The sequence below is a fragment of the Neltuma alba genome, unplaced genomic scaffold (genome assembly GCF_004799145.2).
Source record: "Neltuma alba isolate B1F8T4 unplaced genomic scaffold, ASM479914v2 tig00010857_pilon, whole genome shotgun sequence".
NCBI lineage: Eukaryota > Viridiplantae > Streptophyta > Magnoliopsida > Fabales > Fabaceae > Neltuma > Neltuma alba.
The window spans coordinates 1-22,883 of record NW_021635651.1 but is presented as its reverse complement, the minus strand read 5'-3'; the positions used below and the strand labels follow the sequence as shown (position 1 = coordinate 22,883).

Here is a 22,883-nt window from a genome sequence, read left to right as displayed (position 1 = left end):
TTTAGGGAAAAAACTTTGATCCAAAGCATAAGAGGTTGACAATGTAATTAATGATATTTTTTTACTTTTACCCCTTGTCATAAGGAGGAGAGAGAATTTTAAATGCAGAAGAAATATGAGAGAATTTTTGTATCACATCCTTTAATAAGAGTAAAATAGATAACTTTTATTAATTTGAAACATATTTAATAACTTAACTAACATCTCTTGATTTGTTATAAAACTTAACTAACATTCTATATTATGGATGAGAGGGAGTATTAATTTGCCCATTTAAATTAATTTTAGATCATTCATATTTAATTTTTAATTTAATTATTGTATGTTTAATAATATTTTATTTTGATAGATGCAAAATATTAAAATAATAGAATCTTATGACTATTTTGAAAAATAAATTTATTATTCAAAAAATTTAAAATCCAAGTCATCTAATTAAATTTGAACGATCCAGATTATTTAATCACAATCATCAGCTACTCAAATTTGGTTCCATAATATCAATGAAAACCCAATGCACCAACTTTCAAAGAAGACTTATTTAGAAAATGCTAAAAGTCATATCTAATCATATACTCATCCATGAGAGCTTTGAAAAACAGGAGCAAATTAATCAAATTGATAAGAAAAGCAGGAAAAAGTAACCCCAAAGATAATGGAAAGTTAGGTTAGCGACATGATGGTGAATTAATGTTGTAGGACATTATGAATTGCACTAAAAATCTTAATGGGTCAAATTTAAGTGGGGAAGTGGGACGAAATTTTACATTGGATATGTAAGAATTGAATTATAATGAATATTTAAAAATTAAATATATGTACTAACAAGAGTTGGTCCAGATGGTAAAGAGTTGGCTCATAACCCACAAGATCGTGAGTTCGAATCTAACTGCCTTGGTGAGTTCCCGGAATTCAACTCACCTAAACTTTTTTTGTAACAAAAAAGAAAATTAAATATATGTGTTTGCGGGTGCGTGTTTGTCTGTGCTCCTAAGGAGTATGAATTTGTTTTTTCAAAACAAAAGTGAAACAACCTAGGAGGGAATTAGGGCTTGGATTAATATTTCAACTTACTCCTCCTCCTATTTATAAATTACTTCTAACATATTTTATACAAGCTAAGAAAAAACTTAAATTTTATTAATTCTCATTTAAAATTTAACAACTTTTTAATTTTATCTCTATTTAATATACACTATACCATTCTGTTTCTTATTATAAGTCACTTGTATCCTAAACTCGCAAACCAAAAAATATATTAAATTAACTAGTTTTTTTCCCCACATTTACTCTTATTAAAAGTTGAGAGAGAGAGGGGGGGAGGGGATGGATTGCATAGGAAATAAAAAGTTGAGAGAGAGATTAATTAATTTTTTTATTAAATTAATAGGGGTAAAATTAGAAAAAGCTTATTAATTATTCTACAAGTGACTTATATTTTGAAACAAACTTTTAGGGTACATGTGACAACGGTTCCTTTAAAACCCATTTAGATCAAAATTTTCAATTTATTCTAATGATTAACCATGATAGAAAAGAAGAAACCTTAAAATTTTAAAATCGCTATCATGGTTAAAAGAAATAAACTTATATTACGAGCCACATCAATCGTTCACTTGGGCCTTGGACTTTCAAAGTCCTAGAAATATCATTCAACCATTAGCCCAAACCAATCTTAAATTTTCAAACGTACGAACTGATAAATCAGTTTAATATAAACTATAGAGCTCATTAGTCAAAAGTTAACACTTTCAAAGGAGCGTTACATGCAGAGTCTAAGATGTCTCGAGCCTCATCGCGGCCCTATCATACCAGATAGTAGTAATTAAAAGTATTCTTTTACATCATGATAGTAGATGAGCCCTATGTGGCAATATATAACAAGTCGGCACATAGAATAAAAGCAGGGAGGCTATACAAGCTATAACAGCACACTATGCCTCCGGAGCCTTCTCTGATGGGCCACCACCTGAACTATCGCCTGAAAATGTTAAACCACGGGGTGAGACAAACACCTCAGTAACCAACTTTCCAACTCATCATACATACTAACATGTGCTCGTGAGGTGTCAAGTGGTATAATTATTAAACCTCAATATCTATATACCAATGAAAATACACATATGTATACTCAAATAATCTCAATCATCCAAACTCTCATTAAGAGGGCTAACACACAAGCCACATAAGTCTATCCCTCACTATAAGGGATCAAACCGACCTATAGGCCTATCCCACACTTTGGGGGACGATTAAGTATTCACAAAGGTTCATCCCTTATTATAGGCCTATCCCACACTTTGGGGGACGAATAAAAAGCCACAAGGGTCTATCCCTTACTCTAGGGACGAAGGAAGAAGCCAACCAATGTGCACCAATGGCGACCTTACCACGTGGTAGGATAGCGCTCAATCCAAAATCCAAATAACAACTAACCATTCACAATATAACAAAAATGTCTCAATCTTTTTCCAGTATAATCCATAAGATATAAATCATATATCTTTTCCAAATTTCTCAATCACAATTCCAAAAATCCCACAAGATAATTTTCATAGCTCAAAAGATATAATTTATCTACTGAGTTTCAAATAACAAATCATTATACCAAAATAGCAAAATACTCATAAACAACATATTAGCACATATAACAAGTGGAAAGTGGTTACCTCTCGCCAAAACAATACTAAAGATTACCACAAAGTCAATCCTTCGCTCAACCAATAATTAATCTACACAATTAATATAAACACATATTAATATAAACTAATTAATTAATTACACTTCTTTATATTAGTTAAATTTCTAATTTAATTAAATTTTTATTCTAAATTCCCGCAACTCTCATAACCCAAAAATTATTAAGTATTTTAGAAACAACTTAAAATTTCTAACAACCCAAATTATTTATTTACCACCTCCAAATTATTTACCTTAATAAAAAGGATTTTCCACAATTTCTAAATATAAAATTATTATGTTCTAAATTCAAAAAAATTTCATTTTAATTTAAACCTCAAAATCAAACTATCAAAAATTCAATAATACTTCAAGTATTTATAAATAAATAATCTGATCAAAAACTTTAATGGTATAACTACCACACATATATATTTCCACAAATAATAAACTTTTTAGCTACAATAATTATTTTAAAACCTCCAGTCACCCAATAAATAAAACTAAATCGATTAAAATCTTAATAATATGCCAAACAACCCAAATAAATTACTTAACTTGAATTTAATCGGTAAAAATATACTATAAATCATATATAACAGATTTTTCAACTAGAAAAACTAATTTAAATACTAAAAACTAACAAATGGACAAATCTAACCGATTAAAATTAACAACTCATTCACTTCTAAATTTCTATAGTCATCTTTTGTCAAAACTCAATACGTAGATCATATATAAGTCTTAAAATTTTCTCTAATAACTACAATAATAATGTAAATAGGAAGCTTAAAATATATAGGAAATATTTATAAAGAAAGTTTGATAAAAAGAAATAATTTTATGTACCTAAAATATCTTCAAAGCTTGCCCTCTGGTTCACCGGTATGCTCCTCTCTCTCACACACTTTAGCTCTCTCTTCCTCTCTTATTCTTCATTTCCCCAACTACTTTTCATTTTTTTTCTTCCCTCATTAAATTCCTCTCCCCCCATTTTCTTCCTTCCCTTTTCAACGTTTCAGCTTTCCACCGAATTCGGTGGAAAGTTGTGACTTTTTTTTTTTAATATATTAAAATATTATTATTTTATTATAATAATAAAATATTTTTTTTGAATTTTTTTAAATATTATAATAAAATATTATTATATATTTTTACATAAATCCTAAAAATTAATTTAGGATATTACAGTACAAGTGGCCTATAATAAGGAACAGAGTGATATCTCATAAAAACAAAGTCAACACAATAATAAATGAGAAGGTAAAATTGTACATCCATTCAAAAATTTCTCTCAATGCTCTATAAATAGGATCAAAAAATATTTTCTCTCTTTACCTTATAAATAAGACCAGAAAAGTAGGCAACATACAAACTAAGAACCAGATCATTTCCTCACCATCAAGACAAACCACCTGTGGAAATAAGTTATAGAAATGAAATAGACTTCGGAGTACCGCAGTTGGCCCCTTCTGTGTGTGTGGAATGGAGGGTTACATCATATGAGTATCATGAGTTTCTTTTTTTCTTTCCTTTGAAATGTTTCATGAACTCCCTCTTATGAGTGTTTTAGCCTCTCATTCTGGTTTTCCAGAGGCTCTCCTCACAGACACACTAATCTCCTTAATTGCCTCGTCTGTCATCCCCTTATGCTCCCTCCAATACTCTAAAGTCTCGTTGGTATGAATCACTGAGAATAAAAGGTAAAAATTAGGTTTGTGATTGAAAAAATCGATATAACAAAAGTATTTATATAAGAGATTACTTAATATTTGGAATTAGACAAATTCATATACTTGGAATTGGAGAGTACCACATGCAGAAGTGATATCTCTTGATCTCACCTACATGAGTTTGCTCAATATCAAATATTAAACAATTTGTCATACTAAACACTCATTTAATGTGTTTTCTTAATCTTAATATTAATCTTATATTTTATTTTCAATGCTTTGTGCCAAACATGCTCTAAGAGTGTTTGCCGATTAGTTACACCCTTAATTACTTTGATCATTGTGCCATTATGCTCCACATTGCTCACTGTGCTCATGAGCTGGCGTGCCTTCTACTTGTCTGATGGTTCCCCTTTTTATCCCTCCTTTGATAAACTCAGCCCAACAACCCCCTAGGCCCATCACATTGCTGCATGGTGGAACTTTTTTCCTTTTATGGTGATGAAAGGACGAGAAGAATGTGTAATGCTATAATAGACACACACACACTTATATATAAAAGCTAAATTATATATTTTATCCTTTAATTTTATATAAAGTTTCAGTTTAATCTTGTAACTTTAAAAAGTATATTTTTAGCTTTTTAATTTTAAAATCATTGGTCTTAAATAATTTATAATACTTGTTGCTTGCTATACATCATTTAACGGTTTTTTAGGAGAATTAATGACAAAGTTAAAATTGTTCATAAAATGATATTTTAAAAGTATAATTACTTTTGAAATAAAATTGTATCACAAAATATTTTAAAATGCTATCTGAAAAAATTCATCACAAATTATTTCACAGTATTAGATATAATTAAAAAAATATTTTAAAATGTTAGATGTAATTAAACCAGTTTGGAAATACCTCTGCTCCCTCCTCTCCCCTTCCATCTCCCAACCGAACACAGGGTACCTTTTCCCTGTAAGGCAAATTTCTTTATTTTCTCCCGCCAACCAGCCAATTCATTCCCTCGCGCTCTTTCGCGGGTCAGGCTTTCTCTGCTCCTCGTCGCACCCCGTTCTGCTTCTCTCTTGCTTCGCTGTTAGCATTGGCACACAATATTGATTGTTGAGGGCGAATCCCGATTTCACTCACACCAGTAAGACTTCCTTTCTCCCTCTTCTTCTGTCAGCCCCATTCCCCTCTTTGTTTCCTTGTCGTGCTTGAGGAAATGATTTTAGGTCTCCCTTCTTCACTGTATTCTTTCGTGAATTGATTTGGTGGTTTGTGGAAATGAGTTATTTTGGATTATTCCGGCATTTAGATAGGAGAAAGATACGATGGTCTGAAGCCTGGAGAGTTGCTTTTTTTTAAAAAAAAAAAAAAATACTTTGCTGAATTTGGGCATAGTTAGGATCTTGGAATATTAACATTTGATTCTCTCATGAATATCTCAACACTGAAATGCTGAGCTCGAAGTATCAATCTGCTTTCATTGTTTGGTCTATTTGCAGCTGTTCACTGACAATGTCATCTTGTTGTTGATTTACAATTCAAGGTAATTTGCAATTGCTTTTTTATTTGATGCATAGTTCTTTTGAGTGTTCTAATATGTGATTCGCAATAATGCAACCTGCAGTTTTCAAGTGTTAACTTTTGCCTTTTCCTTCAACTTCTTTGAACTACAATTTAATTATTATAGCCAAAATGGACATGGAAATGTTTACTAAGCTTTATAAGGTTCGTCCTTTTTATTTTGAATCGTCTTTAGGCATTGTAAGTCAATGTGTTAATCACAGAAACTGTACAGGATGGAAGGAATTCTGGATTTCAAGCTTTGTGGGTCCAATGATAAACATTTAGAATTTTATACAGGAAGCGATACTGCATTGTTTCCACGACTAATTGTCTCTTCATTTTTTGTTTGGCTCTGTTGTATCCTTATTTATTCTGTCTCTTCAGGTTGTTCAATTGGAATTGAATTGATTTTTTTTTTTAATATTTCAATAAACGGAATTTCTGTTTACGCCTGAATTTGTTCTGTTCTTTACTTCAGAATGGTGAGGAAGAGAATTCCGAATCTGCCTGTGTTTACATTAAAATCGCCTAATTTGGATTCAGGCTCAAGCCTTAAAGCCCATGCAACTACATCCCCAATCTCTAACAAGAAGAGCATTTCCTCCTCACAATACAAAACTGTATGAACGATCTATTTCCACTTGTGCAATATACTAAGAAGCTGTTTTCTTTCTTACCTTTCCTTTTGCTTTTTTGTGTTTTGGATTCCTAATTATTTATTGTTCATTTTTCAAGATTTTCTTACATGATTGGTGGCTGGTGAAACCTCAAGGAAAAGGTTTAGCTGTGGGAGGAGTTGCTTCAATGGAGTAAGGGATTAATTTCACTCTTTATATATATTTGTTTGCGTTTGCGTGTGTATGTGTATGCTTTTGAGGAGTATATGTCTTCAAAGGTGAAATTTTTGGAAAAGGGAAACAACCTAGGAACTCTACCTGGACTGATAAGTTATACTGTTATTTTTGGAAATGAAACAGACTAGAGTAACCACAATCTTGAGAAAAATAGGGTGCTGCAGTTTTTGCCCAAGTGGAGCTCTGTGTGTAGAATGGAGAGTTATATTGTGTGAGTATCATGCATTTGTTTTTCTTTCCTCTGTAATGTTTCATAAACTCTCTCTTGTGTTTTAGCTGTCATCCCCTTATGCTCTCTCCACTACTCTGACATTGTCAGATGGTTTGTTACCCCCCTAATGTGACCATTCTGCCAATCTGCCCCTCATTGCTTGTGATAGTCATGGGCTGTCTTTCCTTATGTTAGTCTCCCCTCTTAGTCCTCCTTTGATCAACTCAGCCCAACAACCCCCTAGGCCCATCAAATTGCAGCATGATGAAATTTTTTCCTTTCATGGCGATGAACGGGCCAGAAGAATGTGTAATGTCGTAAAAGAAAAATATATTTTACATGCTTTGTTAAAATTCCAATTACTGTAATTTTATTGGATTAAGTCTTAGAGTAATATCATAAAATAGATCTTATGAAATATGGTTCTATGAATGTAGTTGCAAACGATTTGGACTTGTTCTGTTAGGTTAAATTGTGATCACTATCATTTTTTGTGCCTGTACTGAAAGTATGGGTGGTGCAGCTATTTTTGGGTATCATGATTATGCCATTTCCATATACTAGCATCTGAGTCATTTGCTTCATAAGTTTTTACAAAGCTTCTTGTTTCTCCCCTCTACTACAGGAGGCTTGGGGAAAGAGTCATTTCCTCTTCAACTATTGCAAAGAGACATGAGACCAATGTGCTTGAAACGCAAGAAGGGATCACATTTATTATCACCGGTTTCATAAACAAGTCTCGCACAAATGAAAATGGCTTTTCATTTGAGGTATGTAGACTTTCATTTGATATTTCTTGTTATTTTCACCTGATAATAGAAACTGTTGACTTTACAATTTTGAATATCATTGTTGGCATGATGCCCGGATAAATGTTTAATTTTGTTTGGCACAGTTTCTTTGAATAATATCAACATGGGAAGACTATTGTGCTAGCATGAAGTCTTTACTTGTTAGCATAACAGTGTATCTGCGTTCTGAAAATCCTAATGTATAATTTTTAAGCCCCTTCCCATGCAGAGAATATTATAACTTTCTGACTCCATGGGTTAAGACCGAGCTTTTCTCAGGAAGATGCACTTACAGGATTCTAGCCAATTATAAAGCGCTTTAGCATCTAAGGGTTGAGACCAACCTTTTCTGAGGTTGAGATTTACTTTATGTATTCTAGCCATAAAGCACCTTATCTTCTGTGAGTTTAGACCAACCTTTTTCTCAGGAAGGTGCACGAACTGGGTGCTAGCCAATGATAGAGCACCCTGTCATCTGTAAGTTACGGAATATACAGAGTTTCTGCAAATGGTAGCCTGAGGGTGACTACAGTTTATGACAATGCATATAGTTATATCAAGGTTATCTGTGAGTGCAAAACGATAAGATAATGGTCATTTTTTGTGACAGATAATCTTTATTTAGCAAATGAAAAACTGCCCAGGGTTGGTTGTCAATGCGACTGAATGAGATGATGTTCATTTGACAAATGAATGGTTTCTTCTTGGCGACACTAATGCCAAGGAAGGTTCTAATGGGGGAGTGTTACTTTCCTAAGAGTTAAGGGATTTTTAGCAGTGGTATGAATAATTTCTTTGCTTTTGTCTTGTTCTTATCAGATTTTTTGGATCTGATGCTACTTGTAATTTTGTGGATCCTCGTCTATGGTGTTGAATTTTATCTAGATACTTTTAAAAGCAAAGATAATTTAGTAATGGTTTTCCAAATATACTTTCCAAGTCATGGGGTTGGATTAGGGTGAACAGTGAGAACAGCTGCGTGGCTGCCTGTCCTGGTAGAGGAACGCCTTCTAGATATATATATTTTTTTTAATGTTATGGAATTCACAGTTTATTTTTCTTCAATTCATGTACAACACCCAAACAATAAGTTTTTATACGACTTAGACTATGTTGTGATGCAAACTTGATTACTCATACTATATCGTTTCTAGGCTGAGAAGCCTTGTTCCAGTATTTTAGCTATGGCAGTGGGTTTTTTGATTTGTGAGCTGAATTTTTTGTTCCTACATTTCAGTTCTGGTATCTGTGGAGATTTCATACTATTAGAAAGAATTGGATAAGATAATCACTTTGTTTAAATGGAGTTTTCTCCCTTCTACGTGCTATAGAATAGAAAACTCCTTGTATCTTCTTTTTCTTATATGCCAGGCATGAAAGTTCTGTGGCTCATTTTTATTGAGCAAACGATTTCCCCATAATAAAATTATACACTTGAAGATAATGCCCATGGTTAATAAAATATCATTATTATCTTTAAGTTACTTTGCATGATTACACACCTTGAACCACGCACATTCAATCGTTTTTCTACCTGGTACATGGGAACTTAATTTCCAAGCCCCCAAGGACTCTTTCAGAATATAATTGGGTATAACAAGTGACGAGAGTGTGTGTGTGTGTGATATATTTGAATCCTGATGTGTTTTATCAAGATGGGCTTTCAAGTATTGAAAAAAATTACTGTCCGAGGAAATAACTTGAAAACGCAAGACATCGACACACTAAATGTCACTTGAAATTATAATTACTAAACCTTTCCTCTTAACGGGATTGTATGGTATGTTAAATTATAATTAGAATAGCTGTCTTAAACATATAGTCTATTTTTATGTAGCATCCCTTTCCCATATCACTCCAACATATTAAGTTAATGGGATTTATCTGGATGGTCAATAATTAATAACAAGACTACTGAGGAATTACGAGATGTTCAATGACTTTTTTATCAATATTGCCCAGATAATTTCCTTTGATCCTTCGAACTTGTTGCAGGTATGCAGACGTTTCCAGTTGGGATTTCCACATGACTGGGAAGAGTACATATCTTTTGCTGTTGGCGGAAAACATAACAATGAGAATACTGCGGCTGACGATTTAAGTACTAATCTACTGAAGAATGCTGGCGAGATCGTGGATCTTTTAACCAATAAAGGAGATCTGAATTGTTCTTGGCTGCTGAATAAATTGTTAAATGATTCAGTAGGAACATCTCCGCAGAATATTTCAGAGCAATCTGTGCCTGGTTGTAACAGGGAAAGAAACATTAGAATGAACACCAAGGGATGCCAAGGTGCGGGGGATACAGTTCTCGGGACATCTAACCTACAGGGTGACCAGATGCACAATATTGAAAATGGCCTCTCAGATGCTATGCTTGTAGCATATGGTGAAAATCCAAACTCTGGTCTTCAATCTGGGATGAATATGAATTCCCTCAAGTCAAGTGTAGGCCTTCCCGAAAAAAGAACCGATAAAACCCCAGATTCCTCAGAGAAAATGAAAAACAACCCAAGATCAAGTGTTCATAAGCAGAAGAAATCAGAGGATGCTGGTAAGGTCTACTGCAGGAGGATAACCAGAAGCATTTCTAAAATGAGTCATCCAGCTGGAAGATCTCAAGATGATCAGATGCACAATATTGAAAATGGCGTCTCAAATGTTGTACTTGAAGCACAAGGTGAAAATCCGAACCTTGGTCTTCAGCCTGGGAAAAATATAAATTCCTTCAAGTCAAGAAGTGAAGGCCTTCCTGGAAAAAGAACCAATAGAGCCCCAGATTCCTCGGAGAAAAAGAAAAAATACCTTAGGTCAAGCGTTCCCAAGCAAAAGAAATCAGAGGATGTTGCTAACTTTGGCTTCAGGAGGATAACCAGGAGCATTTCTAATTTGAAGTAGGGGCGTGTTTTTGGCATGTATTTTGGAGGTAAGGGGTTTAATGTTAAGTAGAATTCAGTTGATTTGTCTTGTACTGTATTTATTTCATTTCTTAGCTTTAATCTCCCAAGTAAAAATACAACTCTGATCCTCACGTGTAAGGGGAAGTTTTGGTCTTAAATATAAGTCACTTATAGTATATTTAATATTTGTTTTTTTGGATGTTATCCTTATTTAATTCTCACTGAAAAGAAAAAAAGAAAGAAGAGATATAAGAATGATTTGTAACTGTAGAGAGAGAGAGAAAACTTCAATGAGGATAAAATCAGAAATTCTTGCCAATTTAATGCATTAGTCGGTATACAAGAATGAGTTAGAAATTATTTATATTAAGAACCAAAGTGGTACTTTAGATCTTAATGCGTTTTGTGCATGGTATTATTATATTTCAGTTGATTCGTTAAGATTATTAGTTTTAAGATAATATCACATGCGACTTCACTTGAAGGGTGAGATTAAAGTTAATGCTTTATGGTTTAAACCAGAACAGCAACTTTTTCATGAAACTCAATGGTGACGCATTAAGATTGAAGTTTAACTATTTAAGATTTTCACAAAAGGCAAAAACACATTTTTCTCAAATCAATGTTGATGAGTTAAGAGTGAACTTGACCGGTTAAGATTTTAATCATAAAAAATATCACAGTATATTAAAATTTTATATTTTTAATCAATTTTTCTCATAATCAATGTGTACATTAAACATCGAACATTTATTGTTCCGCATTTATCATTCTATATTTGCTTTGAAACAATCTAAGGGTTTTTTTTTTTGAAATAGCCGTAGAATTTTTCAAAAACAATTTTTTGTCTTAAATTAGGTGGAATAAGTGCTTTTGGAGATTCTAATCCTCAATAAAACTAATTGAATTGATTTATAAAATAATTATTCCATTGTTATTGTTAACTGCTTTTATATTTATTACTCCCTCTGTCCTAAATATAAAAACCAACTATTGGTAACTTTAATTATAAATATAAAATATCAATTCATTTTGTTTCTTAAATTTGTGATTTCCCCCCTCAAAACTCTCCCTATTGATGTATTAAATGTAATTTCTACTAATAGGAATAATAATTAAGTAGAATAGTTTAAAAAAATCAATACTTTTTTAACAAAAGAAACACATTTATAACAAACAAAATTAAATTAACTATTTTTTTATCTATCTTTTACATTTAAGACTAAAGAGAAAATATTTTTCACGGCCTCCAAAGTCTACTCTAAACCTGAAACTAGTATTATATTTTAGGCCAGGATTTAGAAATTCAGAATGTTACAATAATGCTCAAATTTCAAGATATTTTTAAGATATGTATTTTTTTTTAATTCAGGAAGATATTATTAAGCAGTTACGTTCATTTAACCAAAAATACATACTACTACCTTCGATTCTTAATATAAGAGTTAGTTGACTAATTTGTATAAATTAAAAAAAATTAGTTAAGTTAGTCATTTGTAATAAATAGGTGTTGTCTTGCCTAAAATACCCTTGCTAATTAATTTTCATTTGATTAATCATTTAACATGTATAATTAGTACAACTACAAGTACTATCTTTAAAAAAATGAATAAATATAAGAGAAAAAATAGTAGATTGAGAACTTATATTTAAAATCAAATTAAAAGTTAAATTAGTTATTATATTAAGGACATGAGGTATATTACACAGTGAACAAAAAATCGGTTTGGACTAGCCCGATTGGTAAACCGTCAGTGGATAGGTTCGATTTGGAAAAGAATCTTAGTATAAATTTTGAAAAGGCTACCATGGTTATAAAAAGAAATTTGATTCGCTAGAAATGTTAACCATAATATAAAAGACTTCAACTACTCATTCAAAATATATATCATAATTATAAAAGTTTTACTAAATAAATTGTATGAAAACCATAATTAATAATATTTCACAATAACTAGGTCTTGGAAGCCCAAAACGTCACATTTAACTCTAAGCCCATAACATGATATTTTCTCTACAAAATTCTTTCAAACCAACAGTAATCAACTACTTTCAAAAGTTATTATGGATCCACGACTCACAAACACAAGCAAGTACCCCTAGAAACCTCTAGTCTTCTACCAGATGCAATCTGGCAACAAATGTAACTAGAATAATCAGTCTTAGATAAATCAGAGTATGCAAAAAGAACTATATGTGACAAGATACAAATACTCATCTCATGACAAAAATGAAGCTATGCAAGATAAACTTGATAGCTAAGCTCTATCGCCTTCCCTGACAGACCAACCCTAAAGCTATTACTTGAAAATATTAAACCATGGGTGAGACAAAAGCCTCAGTAACCAACAATCCTATTCATTAGGCATACAAGTAAGTGCTTAGGAGGTGTCAAGTAAGTGCCTACTTGCAAAAATCATAACATTCACAATTATCACTGTAAGAATGGCTGATCATCCAAGAGGGGCTGAATTGGGTGTTAATTAAAATTAAAAACCTTTTCACAATATAATGAAATTCATAAGAAATTCTGAGTATAAAAACAATGAATTAACATAAGCATAATCACAGCAGTAAAATAGTTTAGTTGGAAATATAACAAGGTAAAGGAAGAGAAGATGCAAACTGTGATTTATCCTGGTTCGGTCCTCACTGACCTACATCTAGTTCCCAGACTCCTCCTGAAATTTTCAATCCACTATCTCCCTCAAGTTTAACACGAGTACTTGAGAACCACTACAACCACAAGTTTGATCTGGGCACTTGTGACACCACTTACAATCCTTAGACTAATCAGTCTATTCAACAGCAACCTCACATTGATGTAAATACTCCCGTTACACACCGTAAGGATACAATCTGATAATGATAATAAAGATTGAATATTTCTTCTCTTAAAGAAGTGATAGATGAATCTTAAGCACGTTTGGAAAACTCTCCTCTCTATCTTACAAAAACATATGTTATAGTGTTTGAAGTACAGAGAAAGGGAGTTTTCTCTCAGAGCTCTAAATGAAAATATGTTAATTCCGTATTTTAGCATTTGATAATAAATTATAGTCATTTTTAATTAACGTACATACTATTTCTTGTTATGTATAAGGAAAAGTTGTTTTGTTAATATCAAGTTTAGACTTGTCATTTTCAAGTAAAGACGTATCATTTTAAAATAAATTATGGTCATTTTTAATTAATGTACATGCTACTACTTGTTATGTATAAGGAAAAGTTGCTTTGTTAATATCAAATTTAGACTTGTTATTTCAATTAAGACTTGTCATCCTTAGGTAAATTATTGTCACCAGCTAGAGTCACAGTAAAAGAGTCAACTTATATTTTTGGTTGCATTATAAAGTTAAGAAATCTTTGATAACCCAATCGCTATTTTTCTTTTTGTTGGCCCAAGTGGCCAAGGGGTTGTGGGATCAAATCCCACTCTCGCCATTTTGAACCAATATTATCCCATTCAAAAAAAATAGTGTCACAAAAAAACTTCACCTACAGCCACCACACTGGTGGCCGGCATTGGTGGCCAGAGGCGGCCGCCGGTTGTCGATGGTGGCTTCCAGTCGCCGGTCACCGGTGAGGGGCTGAGGTCTTTAAAAAAAAAAAGGCAAAAGGCATTCTTGTCATTTTACTAAATTTCAAAATTCCAATTTGGGAAGGAGTTCCCTCTCTGTAATTACATTTCTTTAGCTTTCCAAATTGACATTTCATATTTTTAAGCTTCTTTATGTGTCATTTTCCCGTTAAAAAAAGATGAAACAAAAAACTAAAAACCAATAATTTTCCACCAACAGGTCAAGCCCCATTGGAAAATCACCCAAATCAATGTTATTACCAGACTACCTGTGAATAGTGGGAGAAAAAACACAACACGAAAAAGAAACCGCTGTACCCAAGAACTTCAACATTCTTCTACTTAATGCTATTCATCATTTAGAGTGTTCTTCCTCTCGCTTTTGGTTTGTGCTCTCTAGAAAATCTTATTCCACAACTAAAAGAGGATTCGTTTATACTTGTATTGAAAAATAGTTTCTGGAAAACTTTGTTGAAATCTACCAAGCTTTACTTATTTGACTACTCATCTTTTCCAAGGAATTCTTATTCTTCGATTCAAGAATACTTGTATACTCACCTTATTAATTAATCACTTTTAATATATTGTTCCACATATTTATCATTCTATATTTGCTATGAAACAATGCACTTATTATAAAATCTTTATTCCATATAGTTATTATTAATAGCTTTCATGTTTGTTATCATGAAATATATATATATATATATATCAAACAGTGTTAAGGGTAAGACAAAATAATATCAAGAAAACGAGAGTTTTACAAAGCAGAAAGATAAAGTAGAAATAGAATTGTAAAAGAGTGTGTTTGAATTAGTTTTTCAGAAATAATTTTAGGAGACAAATTTATGAAAAAAAATTTATTTTGATTTGAATAAAAACATTTTTTTAAGTGTTTTAGGGGTTTGCCAAACTCCCTCTAAGAGTAATTTTTTTTACATATGGCGAAAGAATATGTGCCTGTGTAAAAAAAAAAAAAAACTTTGGACATGGCTCACGTTTATTATTTATGTTTCACATAACAGTCAAAGCATTATGGACTTCTTTTTCTTTTTCTTTTTCTAAATAAGGCAAACATTTTGGACTTAGTGAATAAACGTGTGGGTTGCATTATTTATTCTTAGTGGACTTTAGGCTACGAAAGAAAAAAAAAATCTTTGCGTGTTGACATAATTAACTTTCGATGATTAATTACAATATTTTTTCCAAAAAAAACCTTGTTTGGTAGAGATATATATTGGATTGTTGTAAAAAGGGATTTTTTTTTTCCTTTTGGCGAATGACCTTTGGTTCAAACGACATCACCTCACTATTCTAATGGAGTAGCTAAAGGGAAAGTGCAGAAGTGTTGTTCTTGGGTTTGTGTGAATGAATCCCTCCGAGGATGGATAGGATAGGTGTGAAAAAAGTGATTTTTTAAAATGTTTCTTTTTTTTTTTTTTGATGATCAAAACCACGTTTTTCATAGACAATTACAAATTTCTTGTTCTCATTAAAGAAAATAAAACTCATGGTGCAAAAAAGGGATGAAATTCAATATAATCATGTACAAGTCTCTTGTCTCCAAAGTACTATAATGTGTGTGTGTGCGTGTGAAGAGTTATATGTATAACCACACACCAACACACACAAGTTTTCCCGCAACAACTTTTTTAATAATTATTTTTCCATCGATGTGAAGATCATGGTTTGAATTAATAAAAAAATTATATACCAATAATCCACATCATTGCCAACTTTGTGTTCATCCAGTTGAAGAAATATCCCCACAATAACAGGACATGATTAATTCGACATTAAAAAAAATCCGCCAACACACACAGAATATATACATATATATGTGTGTGTGTGTGTATATATATATATATATATTATATTTGTATAACCGACAACCGACTGGGGATCTAAAGTCTAAACAGATGCGTTGGACGAGAAGAAAGATGAAAGCAAAACTGCAATTGAAAACAAGGGGGGAAAAAAGGAAAAAATTGTCACACACACACACACACACACACATATTTAAATAACACACAAGTTGATTTTCACCTTAAATGTAAGATTTTAATGAATTTTATTTCTGATATTTATCTTTTTCCTTAACCTAATTATCTAATTTATAAATTGACATATAATTTAAACTTATATATACAGATATTTTAAAAAGATTGTTTCATATTTATTATAATTAAATAATTTATTTAGCTTGTTTAATTTATCTAAATTAATTATATTAAGGACAAGAGGAGTATTTGCTATCTCTTTCTATTAGAATTTAATCATGTGATTTTGTTGCCATTTCAATATTACTATATCAGGTCCTTAATATAAAAGTTTGTTTGCCTTTTATTTTGGTCTTAAATATAAGACTCCAATCCATTTTGTCTTTCATATTTATCTATTTTTTCTCAAAGTGATCCTTATAAGTTATAACAATGATATTTCTAGTCAAATACACTTGATTAGTAAGGATATTTTAGAAAAGACAACACTTATTTATTACAAATAACTAACTTAACTAGCTTTTTTAATCTATTCAAATTAGTCAACTAACTTTTATATTAAAGACCAGAGGTCATATATAATGAGCAACTAAGCATTATTCGAAACTGCGACAATGATAAAAGAAGCGAACGCAATTTGGTCTCATGTATAATTGAGAAAATCTGATTTGAAGGCTTTTAATAAAGGAAGTTCGTTTGTTATGGGAAAGGAAAAAAGAAACTCCAAGCTAAAGAAAAGTAGTGAAGATACGTGAGGAAGGTGAGACTCGAGGAAGGTACTTACCAAAAGCTCATAAAGAAGACAGGAGAGAAAATACTCATTAAATTCTAAATATAAAAGTTAGTTAAAATATATGGCTCCATTTGAATTACTCATCTGGTCTGGTCCTCTTTATGAATAGAGAAAAAGGCTTTTTTTTATCCTATTTATAAGTCATGTTATTAAAATATTTTTGTTAACTTTATTTTATTGAAAAGCGTATTCATTAAATAAGAATTTGAAGTTAAAAAGTTTATCAAATTTTAAAATAAAGTTAATGAGATTTGAAGTTTTCCCTCATTGATAAAACAAGCTAAAAATACTTTCAAATAGAATCACAATAATATTGTTTTGTTTCGTTATTGTTACCAGGGGAGAACTTATTGGGGGTCGTTAGATGATTATTAATATAAAAACAAAAATAAACTGATATTTTATATTTATAACTAAAAAAATTTTAACTAACTTTTACATATAGGATTAGAAAGAGTATTTACTTGTCTCTGTTTTTTTTTTAAAGAAATAATCCCTCCAATCCTATTTATAAGTTTTAAATTCAAGAGTAGATGTAGTTCATTTACAAATTTTAATTTGGATTTGTCTTAATATTTATTGCATTTTTTTTTAATTTTACCCTTAATTATTTATTCTTTCTTATTTGTCATACTCTCTCTTATTATATTTTTCCACATGTTCTCTTTTATTTTTTCCTCATTTATTACAATGGCTTATTTGAAAACTAAAGTGTATTCCTAACCTATTTATTGCTTTTAAGTAATTTTAAAACAATATATTATCTACAAATCGATTATTTAAAGCTTATAATAAGAATCAGAATAGAGTAACTATTATCTATGGGTTGTTCCTATTTATAAGAAACATTTAGAGCATGTCTCAATTTTTTTTGATTAACTTTCTATTTTGTTCTCGTTCTCATTTTAATGTTAATACATTTACTATCACAGTGACTTTCAAAGCACCCTCTCCACCACACATTTTATCTCTTTCACAATTTTTCTTGTTTCAATAATTTCTTATTCACTCTAATATAATTTCTCTCTTATAAATAAGGATATTCTTAGAAAAATTACGGCTTTTTCGCATTTATTTTCTCTAACCAATTTAAATCAACTTTTTAAATTAATGTGATTTGATCAATCGTTCCTTGTAAAAATACGAGTGAGAGAGCATTAGAATATTATATTACATTCAATAATTGTTAAGTTTAATAGAGAAAAGTCTTTTTTATTAATAAGATTTGAACTTTTAATCAAATTCAAGAATAAAGTATCTTCTATTTAACCCTAACTACTATTACCTCTGGTTCAAAATACAAGTTAAACTTTGTTGGCAAGACTTGATTCTTTTTTTTTTTATATAAGATAGAATAATATCATTTTTATCTAAGTATTTAATGAAATTTTTTTTCATTTTACCTTTATATATTCTCTTTGCTCTTTGATTCATTTATTTATATTTTATTTATTCTTTTTATTAATAAGGATATATTTTAAAAAATATATATTTTATATATTTATTATTTTAAACTAATTTTAACTATTTTTTTTTTATAAATATAAATAGATAAATTTATTTTTTATTTTGAACCGGAAAAAATATTATGGTTGGTGACAAAAGTACAGTTTGAGGCATCCATGTGCATTGCACCGGGAAGCAGCTTTTCATGAATCGAAAAGACGCATTTTTCACGAACAACAATAATGTTGCAGCAAACTTTGGGAAGGACACTCTTATCACTTTTAACGGAAATCCAATGCTGGCTCCATCGTTTACACATAGATGATGGGAAAATTTCACTGTAGGACCGCAGAAGACAAAAATTTCAAAGAGCCCCCAAAACATTCTGAAATCTCACTGCAGGACCAAGGGGCCAATCTGATATTAATTCACAAGCGAAATGACGCCACTGCCCCTAATGAAGACTTATTTCCTCCGAAAATGAGACATATTATCAGCGGGTTTGTAAAAGACGGAAGAAAGACGGAAAGGGAGGGAGATGGCGTTATTTCCTGCCTCTCCCATGCAGCGCGCCGGTGCGGAAGGGAGATAGCTGACAACCATGAGCTGAGAAAAACGCAGTGGCGGAGCTTCACTTTTGCGGTCCGTCCCTCCGCCGTCTTTCGGACTCCAAGCTAGAGTTGGGCAAGAGAGAGAAGTCGCAAGGTGCCCCTACAGTGTGCGTGTTCTCTGGAAGTAGCGTCAGGTTGGCGGTGGTGAGGTAAGATTTTGTTGTGTTAAAATTTCGGTTTTGTTGGTGTGATTCGGTTAGCACAGGTGGGTTGTGATGGGTGAATGAGGAAGAGAAATGAGTATTTAAGTGCATGGGCATGTAGGTTGGGAGTGAGTTGCAAATCTTACGGTTTTTATGGTTTGAGAAAATCATGCTGATGCTTTTGTTTTAAGTTGTTAAAGATGTGGTGTTTGTGATGTTTTCAAAAGTGGGTGCATATTGAGAATAATGCACTGCTGAAGGAACATAGGTAGGCGAAAAAGAAAGGGAAATGGGTGTGTGGCCTGGAATGGGTTATATGACAGGTAGACGCGCAGAGGAATGGTGAAAATACATAGTACGATGGTAAATTTGGTAATTCTGATTGTGTGCGAGAAAAAGCAATATAATGTTGTGAAATACTAATTCTTGTTGTCAATTGTCAAATTGCTGATGTAAACGTACGTTGTGTCATACTTGAATGATGTGCAGCAGCAGAGGATAAATGGCTAGCAGTAGTAGGAAACAAGTATTTTGCATCTTTCATGTTAGAGGGCACTTTGTAAAGACCTCAGAAGGGAAATTCATTTATGAAGGGGGCATCATTACTGGAAGATTGATTAGAGAAGGGATGACATATGAAGAACTACAATGCATGGTAGCTCATGATATGTGGCCAGGGACTCGTGAATATAAAAAAAGAAGTACACAGTTAGCTTTGACCGGGATACATTCTTGGATCTTGTTGACGATATTGGTGTTGGACAAGTAATTGAGTACAACAATAGTAGTGGCCATGTTTATGTTTGTGAGAATGAGGAAGACTTCACACAAGTGTCACAGCTGGACAGTGTACAAGAGTAAGTTGTTCTCAACTGGTTTTATTAAGATTGTGTGTAGGATAAGAAAGAATATGTCCAATTTTGATAAATTGAACTGTAATACTGAATAGCTGTATTTGTTTATGCAGGTTAGATGATTTGGTTGGCCCTTGTGGAATGTCAGTATGTGCAATGGAATTGGATCTAGACACAGACAACATAAACATATCTTCCGTACAAGATGTGCCAACACTGATAGGAAGTGTAGGTATGGAAACGTTGCCAACCCCAATAGCGGTGATGAATTCATCAAAGTGGGCAGATTTGTTGATGTCAAGAGGGCAAACCTTTGTTAGTGCTGAACATTTTAGAGAGGCATTATATAAGTATAGCCTTGCACACAAGTTTGGTTACCGGTACGTAAAGAATGATAGGCATAAGATGATTGTGAAGTGCTGTGTAGAGGGTTGTCCCTGGGAAATTTCAGCATATGGTGTAGGTGAGAATAATGGATTCCTAGTTGTGAGAAGATTTAACTATGAACACTTGCATTATGCACAAGACAACTTAGTTGTCCCTCAGAGAAAGAGGTGCAAACTTGCTTCAGCAGTCATAATAGATGAGTTGATTTCTTGCATGCACAAAGCTCCAAATGACATTAGACGGGATTTGGAAAGAGAGTATGGGTTGAGGCTCAACTACCAACAAGCATATAGGGCGAAAGAGAAAGCATTGGAAAAAATTCATGGTTGTCCGCAGGAGTCTTATATGCTAATCCCTTGGATATGTGAAAGGCTGAAGGAAAGTGATCCAGAAACGGTAGCAAAGTGGGTTGCATCATCAGATAATAGATTTCAAGCTGTATTTATTGCATACGGTTGCTGTGTAGAAGGTTTTTGAAAGGTGGCAGACCTGTATATATGTGGATGGATGCCACTGAGTGGTCCGTACAAAGGAACGTTATTGGGAGCACAAGCGTATGACGCGGATAATGAATTATTCCCACTTGCATATGCGATTGTTGGAGGTGAGACGCTTGATGACTGGGCATGGTTTCTTGGTAACATAAAGGATATTACGGGCTCATTAGAAGTGACAATAGTATCGGATAGAACAAACTCAATAAAAGGTGCAGTGCAAGCCGTGTTTGGAGGAGATCGACATGCTTTTTGCTACCGTCATGTGAAGGAGAATTACAGTGCTGAGTTTTTGAAGGAAAACCAGGGGAAAGAGGAGGACCAGCGGACAGACAAAGGAAGTTGCACTAAAATTACTTGATTCTATTGCATACGCAAGACTTGATAGAGACTTTGATTGCAGTATGGAAAAGCTAATGGCATTTTGTCCAGAATTAGGACAATGGCTTCAAACAAATGGAGACATTGACCGTTGGGCACAAAGCAAATTTCCTTACAAGAGGTGGGACAATATCACAACAAATCTAGCCGAATCCTTTAATGCTTGGCTTGTTGGTGAGAGGAAGCACAACATAGCTGTCTTGATACATGAGCACAGGGAAAAATTGGCAAACAAGATGTACCACAGCAAAGAAGCCATGACGAATTGGAGCAATGGTGTGGGACCTAAGATAGAGGAAAAGTTGATGGATCATGTGGCCAGATCAGAAAGAATGGATGTGCAAATTATGGAATGAACAATTTTTAGGGTCAGATGGGGAAACCTAGATGTGGCGGGTAAATCTTTGTGTTACGTGAATGTACCTGCACAAAGGTTGGCAAATGTCAGGACTACCTTGCCCACATGCGTGTGCTGCAATCAAGAAGGTATATGGTAATGCTTATATGTATGTCGAGGATTGCTTTTTACTCTCAGCCCAAAAGAAAATTTATGGCAGACTCATGATTCCAGTTGAGACCCATGACATCCCTAGGCCAGATTCCCTTCGATATGAAGATTACTCGTCCACCATCTTCCTACAACCACCATTGACAACTCGGCGTGCTGGAAGACCCAGAGGTAGGAGGATTGAATCACAATTCCAGCAGAAGAAAGCGTATCATTGCTCAGGATGTGGTGAAGCTGGTCACACTAGAAAGATTTGCACTAACCCGAACCCTGGGTGACTTTGTTGCTGAAAATGGTCTTTCATTTTTTTGGTTCAACACACAGCTACTTTTGCACATAAATGAGCCCCACTATGTAGTTGTTGAGTTGTTGGGGAAGTAGCTAAGACAACCCATTTTGATTTTTGGTGGGGGGGTTCGATTATATTTTGTATAGTGGTGTCAATAGTTGAAAAATTTCATGACAGTAGGTGACTATAGCTGTCGCAGGATATGTTAGGCTGTAATCTGTCCACATGCGAATGGACTATTTTTAGTTGTAAATATTTGTATGTATGTTGCAAATTGTGTAATGTCACTTGCAAACGGAGATTCCCCCCTGTGCCTTTCACTAACGGACAGCTTCTTCGGGTGAAGGTCATCGTATGTAAATGGACTGATTACAGTTGTGGAATATATACATATGTATGTTGCCAATTGTCTAATGTCACTTGCAAATGGTATAAAAACCATACTTGGACAGCTTCTCCAGGTGAATCAGTCCGCATGCAAATGGACTATTTTTAGTTGTAAATATTGTATGTATGTTGCAAATTGTGTAATCTCACTTGCAAACGGAGATTCCCCTGCCTGTCCAATACGGACAGCTTCTTCGGGTGAAGGTCATCGTATGTAAATGGACTGATTACAGTTGTGAATATATACATATGTTTTTTGTTGCCATTGTCTAATGTCACTTGCAAATGGTATAAGAAACCATACTTGGACAGCTCTCCAGGTGAATCAGTCCGCAT

The 22,883-nt window shown here is 32.9% G+C and overlaps 2 protein-coding genes across 3 annotated transcripts; both read left to right on the top strand.

The window, feature by feature from the left end:
* The first annotated feature begins 5,421 nt into the window (after positions 1 to 5,421).
* On the top strand, positions 5,422 to 10,698 carry LOC114759508 (uncharacterized). 2 transcript variants are annotated; one of them, XM_028948684.1, is made up of 6 exons: positions 5,422 to 5,499; positions 5,855 to 5,898; positions 6,397 to 6,538; positions 6,654 to 6,727; positions 7,609 to 7,753; positions 9,770 to 10,698. In XM_028948684.1, exons 3-6 carry the CDS (start codon positions 6,398 to 6,400, stop codon positions 10,670 to 10,672), a joined length of 1,263 nt encoding a protein of 420 aa, XP_028804517.1. In that variant the 5' UTR covers positions 5,422 to 5,499; positions 5,855 to 5,898; position 6,397; the 3' UTR covers positions 10,673 to 10,698. The 2 variants fall into 2 exon arrangements, with proteins under 2 accessions (XP_028804517.1, XP_028804520.1); XM_028948687.1 differs by lacking the exon at positions 5,855 to 5,898.
* Positions 10,699 to 21,780: 11,082 nt separating this feature from the next.
* LOC114759507 (uncharacterized) lies at positions 21,781 to 22,149 on the top strand. Its single transcript, XM_028948683.1, has one exon. It carries the CDS (start codon positions 21,781 to 21,783, stop codon positions 22,147 to 22,149), a length of 369 nt encoding a protein of 122 aa, XP_028804516.1.
* Positions 22,150 to 22,883: the final 734 nt, after the last annotated feature.